General features: G+C 43.4%; 1 protein-coding gene across 5 annotated transcripts in view; it reads right to left on the bottom strand.

The window, feature by feature from the left end:
* Positions 1-6,704: 6,704 nt before the first annotated feature.
* Positions 6,705-22,392, bottom strand: part of lmo7a (LIM domain 7a) — a 35,860-nt gene continuing 20,172 nt past the window's right edge. For 2 of the 5 annotated variants that reach the window (XM_061089176.1, XM_061089177.1), the window contains 20 exons: positions 22,145-22,281; positions 20,985-21,735; positions 20,277-20,597; positions 19,775-19,889; positions 18,377-18,538; positions 17,394-17,569; positions 17,210-17,273; positions 16,661-16,717; positions 15,512-15,537; positions 14,907-15,014; positions 13,569-13,664; positions 12,105-12,616; positions 11,844-11,897; positions 10,406-10,461; positions 10,061-10,219; positions 9,505-9,691; positions 8,693-9,016; positions 8,036-8,144; positions 7,529-7,631; positions 6,705-7,446 (listed from right to left, as the gene is read on the bottom strand). In XM_061089176.1, the coding sequence (XP_060945159.1) occupies positions 7,424-7,446; positions 7,529-7,631; positions 8,036-8,144; positions 8,693-9,016; positions 9,505-9,691; positions 10,061-10,219; positions 10,406-10,461; positions 11,844-11,897; positions 12,105-12,616; positions 13,569-13,664; positions 14,907-15,014; positions 15,512-15,537; positions 16,661-16,717; positions 17,210-17,273; positions 17,394-17,569; positions 18,377-18,538; positions 19,775-19,889; positions 20,277-20,597; positions 20,985-21,735; positions 22,145-22,281 (3,540 nt within the window). In that variant the 3' untranslated portion in view covers positions 6,705-7,423. The remainder of the gene's footprint in view (positions 7,447-7,528; positions 7,632-8,035; positions 8,145-8,692; positions 9,017-9,504; positions 9,692-10,060; positions 10,220-10,405; positions 10,462-11,843; positions 11,898-12,104; positions 12,617-13,568; positions 13,665-14,906; positions 15,015-15,511; positions 15,538-16,660; positions 16,718-17,209; positions 17,274-17,393; positions 17,570-18,376; positions 18,539-19,774; positions 19,890-20,276; positions 20,598-20,984; positions 21,736-22,144; positions 22,282-22,392) is intronic. The other 3 variants (XM_061089180.1, XM_061089181.1, XM_061089179.1) reach the window with 3 other exon arrangements.

Genomic DNA, 22,392 nt, shown 5'->3' with positions numbered 1-22,392 from the left:
CTCTGAGAGAATCAATACCTGTCAAAAATGTATGAGGTGAAGAGCCAGAAGCCAGATATTAGTCAAAGCTGCATCCTGACTAATTGGAGTAGTGCAGACAAAAACATGTGTTTCTAAAAACGTACACGTATTTGTTTGAATAATAGTCAGGCAACAGATTCACTTGATGTCTCAGATGCACTGAAAAAAAGATGCTTTATCCTGATTTGTCCTCATCAACGTTGTCTTTACACATCATTAAAGGAACGAAAGAAAAAAAAGATCAATCATACTGACACAACAGTGTTAATTTGGTTTAAGAGCTTATCAGGCCAGAGAGAGGAAGAAACACTATCAGATCTATTTCCTGCTTTATCTTTCGCTGAGTGTGGCTGCAGGGATTATCCTGAGAGCAAGTCCAAGAAAGAGCTGAGCTGTTGGAGAAAGGCATCTGACTCATGACGGAGACTTCTCTTTCTAGGTTGAGTGGGCAGCAAACTCCTTTTGATATTCTTCTACTAAAACAGTGACGCTTTTGGTTCTGCTTGTGTGAATGACTAAGCCCTTTGTGGGCCCACACCAAATTTAAAACACAACAAATGACTACTACTTAAAGCATTTAAAATCAGTCTTGATAACAAAGACTGGCAATGGAGTGTGCAAATATGTACAGTTACATATAATGTCAGTGCTTATACTCGAACTGGACAGGAAAATAGCAAGTTGAGCAGAGTGGTATACATCCTAAATTGTGTGCACAAGAACATATCGTGGACCCACCCAACCAATAAAGTTGATACTGGTCAAAAACTACTTAACTACTTTTAGCCAGAGCAGTAAACTTATGGAATATTTTAGTTTTTTTGCAGCTGCTGGAAACTGTGTTGACGAGAGTGGAGTGAGCACACAGTGCAAGAGAAGCAAGGAGCTAAAATAAGCTAAAATGCACCAAAGCAGCTGATAACACACTAAAAATCACTGGTTACAACACAGATTAATCGATTTTTTTGTTATGTTACGGTTTAGGTAATTTCTCCAAACTAAGATATAATTATTTTGATCCAGTCTCAGACACCAAAAGCTCGGGTTTTTCAAGTCTTTCTAAATGGTTTTACCCCCAAAATTTTAACACACACAAAAAACAAAGTGCAACTAATAACTAATATAGCAGACTATACAACATAGTTGGAGTTATTGTTTTGGTGTAAATTCTCAGTGTTGGGATTCTCTGTGGGTTCATCACTATAAGAATGTCACACAGGGTTCTTTGACCGAATTTTAATATTTAAATATTGATCAGTGGGGCTGTAAAATATTAAAATGACAATTAAACTGAACAAACCCAGCAAGAGTTTACATTTTCAATTTATATGGGGGCCCCTGATGGCTACGAGACCCTGAGCGGCTGCTTAGTTTGTTTATGCCTCGGGCCGGCGCTGCGCCAGAGTCATAACAGCAAACTTGTGGGTCAGAGCTAAAAATTGCTCTGGGAAGCAGAGGGGAGGTTCAGGTAAATATCCTCTGTAGGGTCATCTGTATTCACACTGTCATGTTCAAATATGATTTATTGTTGTAAGAAATATTCATTATAGCTATTTGGACCTTGAAAATCCCGCTCACTCAGCCCATGTCTGCACATACTTGTACTTGTGTATATCAGCATGAAAGTGGTTTGGTATTTAGATATGTAAAATATGAGCTAGTGCATTATCTCCAAAGCTGGCAACCAAAGTAACTGGACTCCACATTTACCATTATGTAATCTGCACAATACACTGTTCTGTCTAAAGTGGTGGGAGTTCCACTGAAATATCCTATTTTAGTCTGAAATAAAAAGAAGGATTATTACAAAGCAATGAATCCACTAATGAACTGTTGGGAGAAAGCTTTACTAGTTGTGTTTTTTAGATACTCAGAATCTCTCAGGTTGGGAAAAGTAAAGTGTATAAAACAAAGAGCACATTCAACACTGTGCAGCTGAGTGATTGTCATTTGTTTCATCATCATCTGAAACAAGGACAGTAAATGGTTTTGCCGTCAATCTGTTTGTCATAGAGCTGTTTCGGCCTCAGGTTGGCCTCAGACGATCCAGAGGATTATTGAGTCGCCCATATGGCTACTCAGAGACACAGACAGAGAGAGAGAGAGAGAGCGTGGAACAAAGCATCGTTACATCCAGCGGTGAATGAGCGGCGTTCATGCACAGTCACAAACACTCTCCACAGCTCCCTGAGGCACGAAGTGTGTGTGACAGTGTCCTGGCACAGATGAATTTAACGGCGCTGCTCCTCTTTTGTCAATGCTGCCCCCGCTGCATCACCACAGACACACACACAGACTAACACACTGTTATTTGCCCTTGGCTTGTGACACCTATTGTAGGATTAATGGCTCCCGGAGCTGCACTTTTAGATTAAAAGTCCTTCATATCTAAATCTAACTCTGACACACAACAAATGTTAACAATCATATTTCTTGAATTCACCTCAAGTCAGTTAGGAAAACATTCCTCTCTGTCAGTTTTTGAAATAACCATATTAACCTGGCTGCAGTGTGGTGGTCAATATTAAATGGTTTTCTTTTTCTAGCTTTAGTATAGGTTTGGAAGTTAAAGTGCAATATGTGATTTCCTTCCTGTATGAATCACAATAGAGCTTTAAAACCCATAAGGAACATTAACTATTATTACTTATTATCTATACTGCATTTTTCTTGGGTCCTCTGTGGATACAGGTTTTTTTGTGTTAACTCTGATAAAAAGTTTTCAGTTTATCGGATGCAACTGTTGCCAACATGACAATTAATACTCTGGGAAACTAGTTGGAGACATTTCTGTGTCAGGGACTGTGGTGCTGGATGTTGTGGGAAACGAGCACAAACAGGACATCCATCATGCCACCTGACTTTGTAGTGATGCGTGCGGAGCAGAATCTCCCGATATCAAATGAAGGGCAGGTTTGCGAGTGTGGCATCCTCTCTTTTAAGTTTCCCCGTGAGGAAATTCTAATTAACGGGGTAACAGATGACCTCTCTGTGCCGGGCTGTGGTACGACGTCACGGTCAGATTGTGACAGACAGGCACTGTGGTCGTGGACTCGTGGTGAACCATCATGGCTGCTGCTGTAACTCTTACAGAAGAAAAAACTACTACTTTTATCAATTTGACTGTGTTGAAAAGATGACATGCACCCAAAGATGCATGGATGATGGCGGAACAGATGGAGCAGGCCGGGAAGCAGCTTTCATGTTCAGTGCAACAGTATCCAGACTCCAAATAGAAAAATTAACAGGGTAATATTTGGCACATTGATACATTGGATATTATTCAGTCTCAGCAAATGGTTTCTCTCCTCTGTTGATCTTCCCCTGATGTGAACACTCCGCAACACCCGCTAGAAAGTGGAGAACGCTTTTAGCCAGAATCAGTATTCCCACTCATCCTCGCCAGTATGGGACTGGAGCAGGATGAATTAATATGAGGACAGAAAAGTTGGTCCCACGTCACCTCGGGCATAATGAAGTCTCAAGCAGGGTGTCCCAGCTGTGACCGTGCAGTCTTATCATTCCAGAGTCATGTAACACTTTCACTTCTCGTTTTCTCTTCCCCCGCCAACTGCAAAAGCGACTCCAATGCATTTCATCGCCAGTGATGCTTGTTCCCTCCTCAGCCGCTAAATAGAGGAACAAAAATAAATCAGAGCGCTCTTTAAGGTCACTAAAGGGAAATCGCAGATGTTAACTTTCCTACATGGCTGCATGGAGTCCTCTTGCATGCAGAGGGGGGACGAAGACAGAAACACTTACTTTTGTTTCCTTTTCCTCCTGCATTTGGTTTACTTTAATGATCATCTGCGAAAAACAAGTTGTGCTCTGCTTCTATGAATGAGAATAACAGAGTCCCCCTCATGTGTTGGGAATTTACAGGTTTGCACACACTCCATTTTCCTATAATCCCTGCGGTTAATTGAAGTCATGACAAAGCTTGGAGCTGCATGCATGACGCCTGCAAGCCATGGCAACAGATCTAGAGAGACGGTATCTGCAATTACACGACTAATTATAGCTTCAGTTTATCTGCAGGTGAATAAGTGCCTGATGGCTCCTCTTAATTGCAAAAAGCATCCTTCTAATAGCAGGAGGTGCAGCTTATTTAAGACGCCGGTAAAGAAAATACTGTCGACTTAGGTCGTACGTGAGTTAAAAGTCGAAATAATATTTGAACTTTGATTAAACCCCCCTGCTGTCATGACTACCGCTTTCATGACGGCAGGCCCGGGCATGTAGAAAACTGCTCACAAAGAATATTTATCATCAGCAATAAAACCACAAAAGATCGGAAGGATGATTCACCATCAGAAAACCGTGTTTAGAAGAGCACATAAATGAAAGAGAAGCATCTCAAATTGAGGAATCAGACTGCTGCCGCATAGATGGGGCAAAGATGCTGAACTTACATCCACACGCTGCATTGAGGAGATCAATATGAATCTGCAGTTTTTTGTGCTGAATCGGCCCAACATTGTCCAGGCCAGTAGGGTTCATTATGCAGCAGGCACAAGATCAGAGGCCTGAGCACAATAACGTTAATGCTGCTGATTACATTAGCTGTCATACCGTGACATGTGGAAATGTCTGCCTCTTTTATGGTTACTGTCCCTGTGACCCTGGCTGTGTCAGGTCAGTCACACAGATCAGCCACAACTTTAAAACCAAATTAAATACTATGTATTCGTCCGAGGCTGCGACAGGAAAAGTCCAAGTGGATCGTCAGCAAATGTAAATCAAATTAATTTCATCTTGTCCCAACCGGTGGAACTGAATCATAGAGATGCTGTTACTGTCACGGACACTGTTATATAGAGATGAGACTCAATGTTAATCATGTTCGATTACAGACTAGACTCAACTGGATAAAGTGGAGTTTTTAAAAGAAGCCTTTCTATTCTGCCAAAACAACAGCAGCTCTTCCAAATGATGGACTGATGATGGGAAATTTAAGATTTACCTTCCAATGCTAGACTGGTCATTTACCACCACCAGTAATTAAGTGTCTCATCAGCTCATTCTTTAGCCATTTTTCCTGCCAAATTTGAGTCAAGGAATCAAGGAATATGCGATATTGTGTTATAATGTTGAAAAAGATACTTATACCTATAGGTGACATTAACCTTGATGTTAGACTATTAAATTCTAATGCCAATTTTATGGCGGAAATTTCTGATGGATCATGTTTGGGAAAATTTAAGTTCAGAGTGACTCGATGCAGTCTAACGAATTCATCATTAAATCCATGTGAACATTTGCACCAAATTTGATGAAATTGCCTCACAGTGTTTTTTGAGATACAAGGTTTACAAGGCAGAAGATGGACATAAAACCTGATGAACACGATGGCTCCAGTTGAGACTGTGGCACAGAGGAGCAAAACCACAGATTGACGCTTTCCGAGTTATTTTGGTCTCATTTATGATACATTCACAAACTAAGACACAAAATCATGTTTTTAAATTACTGTCGTCAAATTCGCATTCATGACGACGCATTGTCTCTCCTCCTTATAAAGTCTTTAATGCTAAATGACAATGCATTGAAGTGCAACGTTTTCATCCAGCTGCAGCTTAATGAAGATCATTTTAAGCCTAGATCACAGTGCCCCCTATTGGTTGGTCCAAGCCCAACAAATCTCCAACAGATTCTTTGTCGTGGAAATGGAGCATGACTCGTTCTTGTGTGTTGATTGTGAGGTGAAAATGAGTTGAATCTTCGTGGGCCCGCTTGAAAAATCACCTGAGAAGCGGGTAATCTTTCTCCAAGTGAGCGGGCGGCACAAAGAAAAAAGAGGATGGAGGGCAGAGCATGCTTTCTTATCTGGGACCTTCCATCTGTGTTCCATCTTTTTGTGGACGTTATTCTTCTGAGCAGCCGAGCATAGTTTCTCTGTAAGCCCACAGACACACACAGAGAAGCTGTTTGATTCTCCACGTCAAAGCCTTTCCATACAGGCTGGTTGCGGCCTCGGCTTTGGAAGGAAAAGACAGGGATACTTATCCCGAAAGGTTTTATATTTCCCAGCCAGTCGGCTCTGCTCGGTGCCATTCAGGCCGTTCCTGTTTCCCCAAGCACGAGGATTAAGATCTCTGTCTCTCCTCTCCTCAACAGGAGCACCAAGAAAAATCTAAAAATGGAATCGGGGAATTTGAGAGGTCTGCCTCCGGGGGCTGTTTGTGCTTCACAATACGGAGCCAATTTATGCTCGGGTCCAGCTTATTTCCATTTATTGCTTCAGTTGAGCTTGCTCCCATTTGTGGTAAATGAGGACAATTCCGTACCTTTGCTGCCCAAACACATTGAGGGGGCTGCAGACTATGTGCTCTTCTACTCGTATGAATATGCAATAGGAGCTCGAAAGACAGAATGCATTAAGGAGATAGCCTATCAATGTGTAATCAAATGTAATGCATGCACACTGAATGAAATATGCATGACAAATTGGCTTTGGATAGCACAAAGCAGGCAGGTCCTCTGAACCTTCGCACAAAGGCTCATTGAAATTCCTTTCATTTCGAATGAGCGCTACCGAGAGACGGAGAATGAGAGGGACGGACAGAGAAAGATGAGTATAATGATTTCTGATCACAGAGGCAGGAAAAGCCTTGCATCATAGGCTATACCTGAATATCACCACAAAAGGATTACACAATCCCAACAAAAACAAAAGCACGGGGTGAGGATTTAGTCGTTTTATTTACAAATGTTGCCATTTTGCCTCAATGCCATTCAATAGGATATATATAATCTTCACATGGAAACCTGCTTCTGTGTACAATCCTCCATCTATCAGCGATAACTCCAGACAAGTGCTATACGAGCAGAAGTTTCTCTTTTTAAATATATTTTGAAATAATTCTGTTAATCTTAATCACTTCTCCCTGTTACCAATGAAAAAGGCACATACACATGACGAGAACACCTTGGCTGAAAGACATGTTATAACCACGAGATTCAGCAGAAAACAAAACAAAAGCGTGAAAACGAGAAGGAAGAGGACGATCCTGCAGGGGTCTCTCTCGATATCTTGAAAATCTGTCTCATATGACAGCCCCCCGCCTGTGGGATCTTAAAGTCTGTTTATTGCTCGGCTAGTTTCGCGGCTAAAACATTGAAAAAAATCTCTAGTGCATGCACAACCCTTACACTTTGCACAGCTGTAATACTTAATACGATATAAACGTGTTAAAGTAGATAACGTCTTTGCAAGCTTACACCCTCTCAATCGCACACTGTAAAAACACAAAACATGATTCTGCTCAATGAGACAAAAGGGAGTTTTCTAGAGTCGGTAATGGAAGTGGGAACGAGCCAAGTGTTTCCAGCTGTTTGCGACGGCTCCGATGTTCATGGGTTGTTGTCACAAGTAGTCTCTTCATCAATCTGCTGGAGGACGTCACATAGAGGTTGGCAGGCCGGCTGAAAGGAAACGAGCAGGAACATTAGACTTCAATAAAAACACATCACGTCTTGGTGTTGGTGGGGTTCCTCAAAGACTCACTTTTGAATCGCATGTAGCAAGAGTTACAGAAGAGCTGCTTGTTTCGTATCCTGACTTCAGCGCCGGCTTCCGATCCTCCGAGGTTAGCCGTACAGTCGATACACTGCGGAGGTTTAGCAGAGGGGAGAGTTAGAGACCTGCTCAGCTCAGTTAAAGCTGCAAAGAAGTGTCTGAGTCCACAGGCGGAGGGATGAGGACAGAGAGAGAGAGAAGTACCTTAAATGTATGTACAGGAAGAGGAAAAAGTGAGGGAAGAAGAGGATCAAAGTCAACAGACAAAAAACATTCGAGTCGTCTTTCACAGAAATAAACAACGTGAGGGGTTGATTAGTTTGTCAGGCTTCGGCACAGAAGATCTACTGTTAGGGATCAGGACCTCCAGATGCAACAGGTTGGAAACAAGAGGGAAACAAAGAAAGTCTGGAGGTGATCAGGATAGTTTTTGGAGGATTGGTGAAGAGTCGTGCTGCAGATGTGCTCCGAGGCGGCCGGGAGCCCAGCTCTCACCTTGAAGCAGGTCAAATGATAACAGAGCCCGAGGGACTCGATGATCATGGCCGCTCCCTTCCCCAGAGGGCTGTCACAGAACGTACAGATTTTCTTGCCACTCACTGACCTGGGTTACAGAACGTACAGCTGTGATTCCAGAGCCGAGCACGAGTGCAAGACTCATGTATTAATGTTAACACATACACATAGCACACTGGTATACAATGGGTAAACTGGTGAATTACTTGTATAATGACAATATTTCTTTAATATTGTTTTAATGAAGAATATATATGTATATTTAGCTCTGAAAAAGATTTGAGGTAATCATTTTAAAACATTGCCAAAAATGATGTGTCTTTTCTCACACGCACACGCACACACACACACACACACACAGTATATATATATACATGCTGGATGTGTATATCTGGAATAAAGGGTGAGGGTATAGATCATGTCACATAATTCAATATCAAATGCAACAACTTATTTTACAACACTTAACACATATTAAGAAAGATGAAGATTCAAGAAACCCGTTCACCGCTCCCCCCCTCAACAGAGTTATGGTTTAACAACAACACCACCACTTTGACTATGCTTTAAAACCCAGTATACCAGTGATAGGATGACGCAGCTTGTTGGGAGTGTTAGGCGAAGCAGCCATTTTACCTGCTCTGCTGCTGAAGGGCACCGGCCTCGGACATGGGCTCCGGAGAGGTGGTGGGGGACTGAGAGGAGGGCGTGGGAGAAGGGGTCTGCCGGGACCAGGGGGTCGAGGGGGTTCCTGCCCCGCCTCGAAGGGAGCCCATGGAGTAGGAGGAGGGCAGGGTGGAGGAAGTGGGCCTCTGGGGCACCTGTCCGCCACCGTAAACAGAAGAGCTGCCGGAGAGGGCAGAGTGAGGCCGGGCGTAATTTTGGACGTAAGAGTTGCTCCTGGGTGTCCATGACGAGCGCCATGAGTTGTAGGAGTCCAAGTTGTCAAGAGAGTCGCCCCTGCAAAGCCAATCCACGCCACGCCCAAGTAAGCCGGTTAGTAGAGCCATTTAAGGCGTCTGGCTACCATCTGCAACCTGCGGCAGCAGTTTCATTTGATATCTACTCACTCAAGGTGCAACCCATTTAGCCAGGGCAGGGTCAGAGTGGCAGCCAGACGAATAAATGTTTTCTTTTAAAATTAAAGCTTCAGTGTGTAAGATTTAGGTAGAAGGGAGACATGTTTTTATGTTTTTTTTTACAGTAGCCCAAACTAGACAAACTAACACCTTTTAGGTTTTTAAGACAACTGAAGGCTACCACAGGTTCTCTATCATGTTTGGAAGGGAGGGGTGAGGTGAGGGTTGTTCAGCTGCAACATGCAACTTCACCACTAGATGTCACTAAATTCTACACACTGAACCTTTAACTGAATTTTTAGTGGGTTTAAAAAGCCAAAAGCCTTCATCACACAACAGAGATGGGATTACTTGCTGGGTGGACTTTACCTGCGCATGGGTGGCAGGTCACTCTCCTTGTTGGCGGCCGTGGCAGCGTTGCGCTGGCGGATCCAGCTGTTGTCCGTCAGCAGCGGTGCTTTCTTCTTCATCTCGTCCAGGATCTGCTGCCGCTCCAGCTCAGCAGGCGTCAGGGGCTGCAGTCCCTTCCTCTCATCTAGTCCACCTCCACCTGTCACTGCACCCACAGAGAGGAACCAAACATTACACTGGATAAAATCAGAAGCTTTCATGAAATAAGATCACAACTTGAGAGGGGAAGAGAAATTGGAAATAATCATTATTATGAATGAACGAGCAGCAGCATAAGAACAGACGATTTCTTTATACATTTTGAAATCACGGCTGCAAAAAGCATTAAATCCATCCCATTATAATCAATCAGTACATTTTTTCCGTGTAATTTTCTGGCCATAATCAAGAAGCTACATCTTGATTAGGTTAAATATCACAAGTGATTGATCAGCTGAACAAAAAATTCAAATTAAAAACTGATTTTTTTGGTTGATTAAAACTGAGAGGGCGGAGCTTGGAGGGCCGAGCCAACCTCTCTCCGGCTCTCTGTATCTCATGGCGTTGAGGATGTTTCTGCGCTCCATCTCCAGCTCTGACGCTGCCCTCTGACCCCGGGCCTGCTTGTCACGCTCACTCCTCAACTGCTCCTCCAGCAGCCAGTGGGCCATGCCCCCCGGCTGCACGTTCACACCTACAGTCAGGTGCATGTGCAACATGTGTACATAGTCTTTCATTGAACAACCACAAAGAGGCGAAAAACAGGCCAATAAGAACCTGATATCAGCCTGATGTCAATGTTGCACCTACAACAAAGTTACCACTACGTGTACTTTTATATTAAAACTTAATTAATGCAGAATGAATATAGAAAACTGACCTCTCCTCTGAGGTTTTTCCTCTTCGTCGAGCTGAGGAGACGATTGGGATTTTACCCTGTCAAACAAAAGAAAACATGTAATTAAAAAAATTACAGTAATCAGTGATAAACTATATATACTAATCTAGAAATTCATTTGACTTTTTTTGTGACCAGGAGTACGACCGACTCAATAATAAAGAATATCTCACTTTTGTTACACAACAGTGTTCCTTGATTTGACACAATAACATAGTACTTGTCCATAAAGGGAAACTGCTGATTGTATTTGTCCATAAAGGGAAACTGCTGATTACAGACAAATCTCAGGTAATTTCGATCCCAGCTGGAGACCTAACCCGCTTGCTGGAGGACTTTTAACTGCATGACCTCCTATTTGAGGGATTTTGTTCAAATGCATATGTAAAACATCTACTGGACAACATCAGCTACTCAGACCATTTTCTTCTGTGCAGGAAAAGTGTAGAAAAATAATGACTCATATGACATATATAATGCTGAATTATGTCTCTACTGTAATTCTTTCAGTTTCTCTCTGCTTTCTGTTGTTATTTTTAGGTTAATCACGAATGATTGAGAAATTCTTTGTTTCTTTAAAAACTGGCGTGGATGTTTTGGCAGGAACATACGCTGTTTTGGCAGCTTTGGTACAATTCAGACAAACTGTGTCACCAAGATGTTGCAGAGAAACTAACAAAATTCCCTTCACTGTCCCTCCCATTTAGCATTTATAAACTATAACTTCACATATGAAGACATTTTTTATGTCATGACAACTGTATGATACCATCTTTTTGTTCTTTATACAGCAGCCTCCACATGCATGTCCACAGGAGGAGCTACAGTTGTTAACAAATACATTAATTAACACTCAAAACTGCAATATAGTGAATTTTTAAATAATTTAGTGATTGTTACCTCTGCCAAGGGTCTGTTCTCATTACTGGTTGGGTCTCAAGAAAAGCGACTAAACTGATTTTCTTTAAACATGGTGGAAGGAATGTTGGATTTATTTTTTATTCTTTGACACTGACTATTTTGGACATTTCCACTATTTTCCCAAAACAAATAGGCATATTTAGGGAACTGATTTGAATTATTAATGTGTGCATTTTGATTGAATTTAAAGAAAGACTGTTGGGTCTTTCAATTTCCATTCTATATGCCATTGTACAGCATATAGATACGCGATATACATTTGAGATCTGTCGTAAAGTTTTTATTAATACAACTTTTTAAAGCAATTATATTGAAATATTAAATTTGGATCAATTAAGGCATTGTTGTTACTTTTTATCAAAACAGGTAATAAAGTAAACATGCATGGAATAAAAGGTATGCGGTTTTATCAGCGACTTTGGCTGATTAGCTGAATATAAAAAGAAACCTTATTTCCAGGCTTCAGGTGCAGTTTATTAACCACAGATCCTGTACTGACCTGTCAGTATAGGACAGTGGAGGATGCATGTTAAAGCCATCGGAGCCAGCGGCCCTGGGGTGATGAGCGGTGTGCAGAGAGATGGGTGACAGCACAGAGGTTGATGACAAAGCACATGCAAACACGTTAGTTGCAGTTATGTTCATGCACAGATGATAAAGCGTGGAATGTTTGACATGGGAGTGTGTTCATATGTGCATGACGGACAAAAGACATGTGAGTGTTGTGCAGAGAACAGGAGGAAGCAGCGTCTCTACTGACCGCTGCTGCTGCAACTGCTGCTGCTGCTGCTGCATCTGCTGCAGCTGCTGCTGCTGCTGCTGGAAGGCTCGCTCCCGCTCCCTGCGCTGCTGCTCCAGAGATTCCTGCCACCTCCGCTCCTCCTCCCTCTGCTCCTCTCTCCTCCTCAGTTCCTCCTCCCTACTCTGCCTCTCCACCTCCTCCCTCCTCCTCTTCTCCCTCTCCTCCTCATCCCTCCTCTTCTTCTCCTCCTCCGCCTGCCTCTCCTGTTCCTCCCTCCTCTTCCTCTCCTCCTCCCTCCTCTTCCTCTCCTCCTCCGCCTGCCTCTCCTTCCTCTCCCTCTCCTCCCGCAGACGCAGCAGCTCTCGCTCCTCCTCCTCCCGCTTCCTCTTCTCCTCCTCCTGCCTTCGGCGCTCCTGCTCCTCCTTCCTCTTTCTCTCTTCCTCTTCCCGCTGAGAAGAAGTGGGCTGGTTGACAGAAAAGAGTGGCGAGTGTGGGCTGACGCTGTGGCTGTTCCCCTCCAGGCTGCCGGGCTGCACAGACAGATGAAAGAAAAAGAGAAAGCGTTGGAGCACATGAGAGCCTCAACCGGTCTCACACTCATTAACCCTCCAGGAGGAACTGAAACAAAAATGGAAAAATTCCCTGTGGTGACCAAAATCTGTAAATGTTTTGAAATTGTGGAGTTTTTTTTATTTCAAAACATGGGCTGGCATTACAGAGAGGATATACCCACCCATGCTGAGTCTCCTGTGTGAATATCCACATGACTGCAGTTGATTAGCTTTGCTATCACTCTGTTTCTGATTTGAAATGTAACAGTTCTTTTAAAGCCAGAATCTGCATAGGCAACTGCTGCATAATCAAATCCCTTTGGATTGATTCATCCAATGTAATGTCATGATTCAGAGCTTATTGCTACCTTGTGATGGCACCAATTGATGTTTCAGGTATTTAGGTATTCATTTAGACACATTAAAGCTGTGTAGAAATATATAAATGAAAATTACACTCGAGTCCCACCAAAATAATTCTGATACTACTAATACTGATAAAGCCAATCTCTCTGTACACCACAGAGTATTTAGTTCTTAATGCGTTTTAAATCTGGTATCTGTGGAGATAATCCTGCACATTGCACCAGTTGCAATTAGTTTTAAAACCAGCAGTAAAGATTGGTTTGCAGGAGATGAAGAGCAGAACAAACAACATAATAACGGAGACTGAGCAGGCTTGAAAGCCAAGAGTTTAACGGGAGAACCTGAGAAGTGTTCAAGACAAATGTCTAAGCTACAGATAAATAAAGAAACCCTGCATTTAGAAAAAACATGGTTGAGGCCTTTAGGAGCTGATTGGGATGAGCTGAGGGTAGACTCGGATGGTGGCTCTCTACCCACAGACAGGTTGTCATATGCAAACAATTTGGAGTTAACTGCCATTACCAGAAGGGGGAGACAGAAGTTCCTCCCTGTAAATTTAAAATACCTTTGCAAAATCTGGTTGGTCCACGGTGTTGTCGATCTCCTCCTGAGCCCTCAGCCACTCCTCCTGCAGCTTCTCATGGTCACGCTTATATTTCTCCTGGATGAAAAATATAGGTTGAGAGATTGGAGGTCATAGGTCAGATGTTAAAGATGATGACGATGATGCATGTGTGGCAATGGTAAAATGACTGTCCCACATTCACTCTCAAAGTGGCTGGGGGTAAGGTGCACACGCACACACACACGCACACACAAACTACGAACCTACACTGCTACAGATGTGGCTGAAAGCATTTCACGCAATGTTAGGTTTGTTATGGACTCAATCTTTACCCAATCTTGACAAATCTAAAAGCTGTAAGTCTCCACATTCTGTCTGTGTAAAGCATTTGAGGATCTGCATCACTACAACAAACTGCTGCTGACACATGATTCACACTTGTGGTTATGGCTCCAAAGTGTTTCCCATACAAAAAATACTACAACAAAAAAAAAAGAATCATAGTCAGTTTTTATCTCAGGAACATTATTTTCTGGCTTGTGCAAAAACTGGGGGTCAAAGTAATGAAAGGGGGAATAAAAAGATGCTTCTATTATTTTCATATACTACCAAGCTCACATACACGTTACCTAACCATCCTGAAAGTCGATAACAACCTAGAGTAGCTTGCCCTGGGCAGGAAGTCTCCCGGGCACATCATGAAATCAGGCCGTTTATCCAACAGGGAGAAAGACTGGAGGAGTAACACTCTGCTCGGACACCTCTGATCTCCATCCAGAAATAACACCCGCAGAAAAATGTTTTGACAGGATTCCACTACATTTAAATTGGCTACTCGACAGATGCTTTACCTTCAGCTGTCTGAGCCCTGTCTGAGGTTTTCTGTTTTCAGCTTATTAGGAGCAGACACTGCTTCATGGTTCTCTCGTCTCATTGGGACATGGGACACAGAACTGATTTACATTTGCTTATCAGGTCAAATAAAGTTTGAGGTTGCATCATTTGGTATTTTTTCATTGTTTTAAATGAGCTATAAACTCCATGTCCAGTTTCAGTTTGAGTGTCCTTATTCTTTGTTTTGAGACTTCATTCCTGTTTTTATGATATTTATGACTTAAAGGTGCAACAGTGGAATTTACTGTCCAGATTAATAAGTTCACCATCTAAAAACCTCTCAATGTAACGGAACACAAACTGCTGCTCTCGGTTCCAACAAAGCCTGAACATTATAATCTTCACGTGGGAAGGATTTATCGCAGGACTGTTTTACCAGACTCCTTTAGTATAGGCTGGCGGTGTAGCGTAACATCCCTGTTACATGCGCGTGCCTTTACATACCTGTAGGAGGCGCTCCTGTTCCTTCTGCCATTTCTCTTGTCTCCTTCGCTCCTCCTCTGGGTCCCAGGACCAGCGACTGGAGGAGGGAGTGATTGAGGGAACAGGTATCTGAAAGAAAGCCGGCAAACAAATCAGACGGCTTGAACACCTGGCTTATTTAACCCTGACACCTCCGACTGCCTCTTGTGTTTTTGCTTGAAACAGCCATTAAACATCTGTCCACATCTGTTACTCTACTATTAGATTTGTAATATAAGGCAAACGCATCATTGCAGTTATCAGTAGATAATGTGTTATTATCAAGTCAATTTTATCGTTATAGCCCAAAATTACGATAGATATAATAACCCTCAATCCTGAGTATGTTCGGTTCATATATACAGCTTCATATATACTTTTTATATATTAAATGATTCATAATCAAATTGAGGTTTCCTGCAGTCAGTGGAATAACAAGGTGAAGCTGAGTGAACCTGCCTCTGAAGTGAACTAGCATGTCAAATGCATAATAATGGATCAAGGCTTCGTGGTATTTGCTTTCAAATATTTTGTCATGCTGAAATTACAAAAAAAAACAGCTTTGATGCACCGGTAATTTTACTCACATCTGGCATCACAGACTCTGATCCTCCTTAAACACAAAGAAAATCACCAAGTCAGTACTGGTAGCGTGCAGAGACAGACCAATGAAACTAAATGTGAATATCCAAGTTAACCCTGAGGCCGTCACAACACAAAGTAGAGCGGCTTATTAAAGTTTCAATTAGGTTTTAAAGTCAAGCATCAATTTATGATTGCAAATGACATTTAAAACCCAAGTTAATTGATGTTTTTCATCGGCCTCAAGGCAGCAAAGGTCAAATTTCACTTTGTTGATTGACTCTCTCAATTCAAAGATCACCCACTTGTTGACATTTACATTGCCAGCCCAATAGTTCTGAACATGAAAATCAATAAGTGAAACTAAACAAACGGAAAGGGAAATACATGCATCAGCAGCAAAAGAGGCAGCAAAAGTCCAGCGTAGCGGTTCTGACAGTAAACGACAAACGCTTCAACTCATTCCAAGAAAGCAACAGGAAGACTTTTAAGTTCATGCTCAGCAAACTGCGTAACCATGCATTAAACCTGGACACCACTCAGAAACACCACAAACACAACAGGAGTTTCAGATTTGTATTTGTGGGTTGGTACGCTGACACTGTGTCTGACATTCTGTTCATTCTTCTACAGCCGAATATGCAGACTTTTTAATATTCTCTTCTCATTTTTTGTATTTCTTTAGATCTTTTTTTCCAAAATGAATTATTAAAATAGTTTCTTAAACAGGATGTCAGTGTCCCAGGCTGTACCAAGTGAAGGTGATTAGATCACTGCACATTCAACCCAGTTTACCACAGAGGTAGACCAGCGGACTGACACTGGACCTTGAGCCGCCTGAAGGAGGGAAGGGGCACAAGGGTTAAAGCTTTGGCACCAGACAAGACTGTCACAAAAAAGGAAAAGTCCCAAGAAAGAGCCATGGAGGATTTCAGTCCTGAAATGATTATCAATTTATAACGGGTTCCTTATGCATTTAACATGAGGCGGACAAGAACATGCAAAAAAACCTTGGAAAGCTGAGAACTTCAGCAGAGACGCAGAAATGACACAGAGGCACAGAGAACCCAGCCAACAGATTACACAGACGTTATATGAATATAAAGACAAGCCCACCCCTCTTTGGTCAGTGCTTGTTCTTTTTTTCTTTTTACCTTGTTCAAAAAACTCTGATCGCCGTTTTAAGTTTTTCAAAGATATGGGTTCTGACTCTACATGAGAAATGGAGAACAGGATAAAGTGAGGAGAGAAAAACATTTAACCAGAGGAGAAAAATAAGATATCGCTTTAACAGGAATTTCATACAGAGTACATGTTGCTTAAAATGTATCAGACAATAAAGATTAATATTATCCACAGTAGTTCTTTTCAGCCCTGGAAGGATGCACTATATCAATTTTGGTGTGGATCCAAATCAGGATGTGGATCAACAACGCGTTTTTCAATATTTCCCTGTTTTCTCAGAGAAAAATTCATGGTTTTTGATTGAAAACAAAATCAATCAGGATCATTTAGGGAACTGATTGCTATGACTGTGTGAAATATGGTGGATCTTGATTTAAATTAAGGGGATTGTTGGACTTAGCGAAGGTATGTGCTCGGCTGAGTGCCATGTTCTCCCACATCAACAAAATTGCACCTAATTTGTGTATTTTTATATTCAGTACAGAAACGGATTTCTGATTTTGCCCTCTGTTCTTTACCTTTGTTCCTCATGGTCACCGGCTTCTGGTGGAAACTTCCATTAACTCCATTTGAAGCCAAATCCTGCAGAGAGACATAATGTCCACATATTTTTGAACAAAGAAGAAAATCCCAGGGCCGGGAACAATGACAGGTTAAAATCGGCCAAACATGAGTCAACCTGAGTTATTCTGGGTAACTTACGACTAGTGGGTTGGCGGTGAGCTCTTTGGGCAGCAGGGTTTCCGAGGTCATGCGCGAGGTGAAATCCAGGCTGGAGTTTGAGTCGGGGGAACCTAGAAGTATCGGATGATCCGTACTGGTCAGATTGATGGTCTTATGGCTTTTAAATGGCAGGGAAGGTTGGTCTCTGTCCCAGTCTGCACGCAGACAATGCAATGGCACAAACACACAATGTGTGTATGCACAAACACAAAAAAAAGGATTTTGTGCGTGAGTGTTTGTGTGTATATGTGAAATACAGCATTTGACTTGGAGGTGTCTACTTGCATGAAGAAGACTAAAAAGCCGGGGACAAGGTTTGTGTGATGGTGTTGTTATAGAGAGCAGCAGGGAGTGACAGAGAACCCACCTTCCCCAGCCATGCAGCTTAATGAAGTTTCCATAAACCCACACAGTGTTCACAACAGACTCACAACCACCGGACACAACCACACAACTATACCCAGAACTGTGTGTTAGTGCAGGTGAGCTATTGCGGGTGGTTTATCACGTTTGTGAGGTGACACTGACGCAGAAGAAGCCTCTGGCACTAACACTGTGAAAACAGCACACTCACAGAACCGTGGACCTGAGCTGGGTTTGTTCTCAACAGGGGAACAGAGAGGAACGAGACACAAAAGGCAACACAAAGAAGAAATGACCAGAAGACTATGGAAACATAGGGTGAGAAAAAGACTCCAGGGAGGACTAACAGCCCCAGAGGTCCCCACAATAACAGTTCCTCTTCATTAGACGAGGAGAAAAAGCCTCACGGGTCCTTCACCGTTTCACTGTCATGAAATCATTCATGGATGATTTCACAACAGTTTACGCACCAATTTAAAGTGTCAAAACTGTTTAGCAACGCACGCTGCATAAGTGGGACTGTCAGTCCAGGAATGTGACCCTCAAAGGGGTTCAAGTCAACCTCACGCACACAAGCGCACGGTGGTTGGATGACTCACTGTTTTTGCCGTGACGGCGAACATCCATGACCAGACTGCCGTCCTGCAGCGCCTCCTCCATGCAGGACTTCCAGTCTGTGTAGCTCATCTTTGCCACCTTCTGGCTGTTCACTGTCAGCACCTCGTCTCCGGCCTGGAGCTGGCACATCTCAGCCGGGCTGCCTGCGTCACACAGAGGGATACGTTTATCACACCGTGGTTCTTAAGATGCTGAATATCTGACATAGATTATCACGTTGTTATTGTGGTAACAGTTTAATTCACTGAGATCGACATTGTAAAGTTATAACCTCAATGCAAGAACACATAAGACATAGGGTCTTCTACAAAATCTACCCAATAACAAAGCACTTTACACATTTGAATGGGAAGGTGCTTTTTATCTATATTAATGTCCCACTTATTAATTCATAGATAAATACTGTTGATTAACATCAAAGAGAAAATGTCGGAAACCACAGAAAGTCGGTGGTTTGATCCCAGTCTTCCCCATCAGCCTGCCAAAGTGTCCTTGGTCAGCCCTCATAGAAAAAGTGCTGCCCATGAATGCACTGCATGAATGTGAGCGTGGATGTGGATGACTGTAAAGTGCTTTGAGTGGTCATCAAGACTAGAAAAGCGTAATTTGCAGCCCAAGGACACTTTATTTTTCTTTGCATGCTTGATTCTATTACTAATTACCTGGTCCTGTGAGGAACAATATCTCATTCTGCTGCATGTGGATTTTTACATGAATATGTAATGACAAACCAATAACCTTGACACTGAATAGTGCGCCATCTCGGGTCTCATTCTGCATCTTTCTGTCTCATGTTTCTTAACCTGGTCCTTCATAGCTATAACCCCATTTTGCCAAAGAACTTCAGTGGAAATCAAGATCTGCCCGCTGGCTCACACTGGCACATTTATAGAAATGTTATTGTTCTTATACGTAAAGACATGAAATAAAAAAGAAAGGTAACATACGACATGACGTGATGGAATAAACCTACAACAGGCTTTAACACACTGAACACTGATGCTGGTGTGACAGAGATCCAGAGCAAATACGTATGTGATGGAAAAGTACAGTCATTTAGTCATGTGGAGGTGGAGAATCAGTGAAAAGAGGCTCAGGCCCAGCAGATCTGACCCAGATAGATGTTGCCCTATTTAAGTCTGGCACTGCCGCTGAAGTGGACTGAAAAACCTGCTGACGACTAACCAGCAGAGCCCAGCTGTAGAGTACAAAAGCTCCCAATGTGAGAAACAAGAATCTTTGAGCCCAGAGTGAGATATAACCGTTGTCAGTCTAAAGTTTAACCACTGGGGATGTTGACGTTTAACGTTGCCCGATTGCCTTTGAATAAAGTTATTCCTACACTATTAAAATCCTTTTCTCTGAAGGTCGTCTGTTACCTGGTGCGATGGTCGTGACGCGAGCTCCGGTTGAGTCCCAGGCTGCCTGGAAGCCAAAGTCTCTGCTGCTGTTGGGCTTCTGGTTCAGGTTGATCCGCATGTCGCAGTAGTTCTCCTACAAACCAAACACCAGCACAGGTGAGTGGAGATGAACGACAACACTCTTACAAGCATAACAAACTTGTAGCTGACTTTCCACCACCCAGGAGAGAGGAGAGAATGTCAGGTTATGTTTCTGTAAATACGCAGCCTTGTATTAATCATTTATTACTGTCAATGAACCTGTTGCTATTCTTTAATTTCAACAGCACAGCAATAATACATAAAATAAAATAAAATAGTTTATGATGCATTAGGTTACACGCCAAATTATGTGAATTCCCCGTCAGAGTGAGTCTTAAATACAATTCATGTTAACAAAGCCGCATTATTTTTTAATGCCTTCAATGCAGGAGAAAAGAAAACAGCTGATCTGTTGTGTCAACAGCAGGTAATTAAATACCTGGCTGCTTTCTTTGGCTGGAGCAGGACTGAATGGAGCAGGACTGACTGGAGCAGGACTGACTGGAGCAGGACTGACCGGAACTTCTCTCCTGACTGGAGGAGCAGGGGCGGATGAGATGCTCTGAGTCAAGGTGACACTCTTCGGCGCGGTCTTGCCCCATGTCGCATCTGCCTCCTCCTCCTCTTCCTCCTCATCTTCACTGCTGTGGGCCGAGCTGGAGTGAGCCTCTTCCTCGGGGGTCATGAACTCGTGATAGCGGCTCGGCACCGATGACTTGCTAGAGGCGTCGCCATTGACGCGCTTGTTAGGGTCGCCCATCTGTCACGGATGAATGCAGAGTTATAATGAATGATCGGGCCGTAGGAATGTAAAACTTTATTGAACAACAAATGGCTGATGATTACGAAATTAGTGGATCAGCTCTTTAAACGTGTTTGAAACACTCTATTGCATTTGCCGTAACTGTAATGAATGTGAGAAGGCTGAAAATAGCTGCTCTAGTAGTGAGCGTTATAAAAACACTGACCTCATCCATTATTCATACAGTAATCAGATCGTGGGGTAACACTGATGCACTCAGGACAAATAAAAGGTCACCTGATCAAAGAGGCAAACATTTCTAACCAACACTTAACATCCTCTAGATGCCCTTCGTTGTGCAACACCGGTAGTTTGTGTTTGGTTGTAAAATCATCTAGTACTTACTGCGAAGACTCGTGGAAGTGAGTTGATGCGGGAGGCTGGGGGCCTGAAGGGCTTCGCCGTGACAACTGAAGTCAGACGTGTGCTATCCGGTTTCTGGTAGCTCCTGGGGAGGGAGGCGGAAACATGAGACACTCCGGGAGGTTTGGGTTCCATCAGGCTGGGCTGCGGTTGTTGTTTGTACAGAAAACCAGGGGAGGGGGCCTCCACCTCCGTTTGTACGCGTGACAATGGGCGTCTTGGCTCTGCCACCTTTTGTAGGGCGGAGGAGGAGGAGACGACGGTCGTGGTTTTCTCCTCCGTCTTGGTGGCTCTGCTGCGTTCTGAGAGGACAGGCGTGGGTTTCTCCTCTGTCTTGGTGGTTCTGCTGCGTTCTGAGAAGGCGCTCCTCTGTAAAGGTGCACCTGCAGCAGAGTCGTGGAGAGAGCCTCGGCTGAAGGGAGGGAGGCTGGAAGTGATGGTGGTCGTGGTGTCTCTGCCTGCAGAACGGTCCACAACTTCCACTCCCCGTGATCTTGGAAGGGGAGGGGAAGCGGCCCTGCCCGTGGCTGGGGAGGCAGCGGGGGGGTCGTCCTCTTTCAGAGAAGGCACAGAGGGCTCGAAAGAATTGTAAGGAGTGTCAATAGTGAAGCTCCTGGGGGGGAGGGTTCGGGTACGAGGGGTGGCGACGGGTCTCTCAAACACGTCCTCCTCGTCGTCCAGGTAAGCCAGAGATCCGAGACGACTGCCGATGCTTTTTTTTCCTGTATTGTCTCTGTGGACCGGACAGAGGAGAAGAAAGGTGATGAGATTGAAAGGGGACAAAAGTGATGCATAGGATTAAAGACGAAGGTGGGCACAGGGAGATGAAATGGGGAGGGCAGTGCGAGATGAGGAGGAGCACAGTTGAATAGCAGCGGGCAGAGGAAGGTGAGAGGGGCATGTTGGCAGGTTGTGAGCCTTGATTAAATTACATTTCCACAATGACTGAGAGACTCTCTGTGCTCCAATCTGCAAAACATCTCATTCACACCTTCTCTTAGGTTTACCTCAGCGAAGAATCCACCTCCGCGGGTAGACAGGACGTAAAAGAGGAAGAAACTCAGTGAGCCTTGTTTTTTTTCCAAGTAAAAAACCAGGATCTATCATCAAGCATTATACAAAAACAATCTATTCCTCCTCACCTCTCCTCTTGCATCTCCTTGAAGGTCTTGGACCTCCTGTTACCGAAGGAAATCTCCTCCACCTTCTCACGCTCCTCTTTCTTCTTCACGATGTCAGAGTTGACGCTCCTGCGCCGGTTCTTCCATTTGCTCAGGTCCTGGAGTAAAAGAAAGCTCAAGTCACCTGTTGCATCGTTTTCGGGCCGATTCTAAGTTCTAACCCTAACTCTACACCTGGATCTAGATAAAAACAGAGCGGCTGCTTTGCA

Source organism: Limanda limanda, chromosome 16, assembly GCF_963576545.1.
Source record: "Limanda limanda chromosome 16, fLimLim1.1, whole genome shotgun sequence".
Lineage (NCBI taxonomy): Eukaryota > Metazoa > Chordata > Actinopteri > Pleuronectiformes > Pleuronectidae > Limanda > Limanda limanda.
Note: the sequence above shows the minus strand (reverse complement) of the source record. Positions and strands in the feature narration are given on the sequence as shown.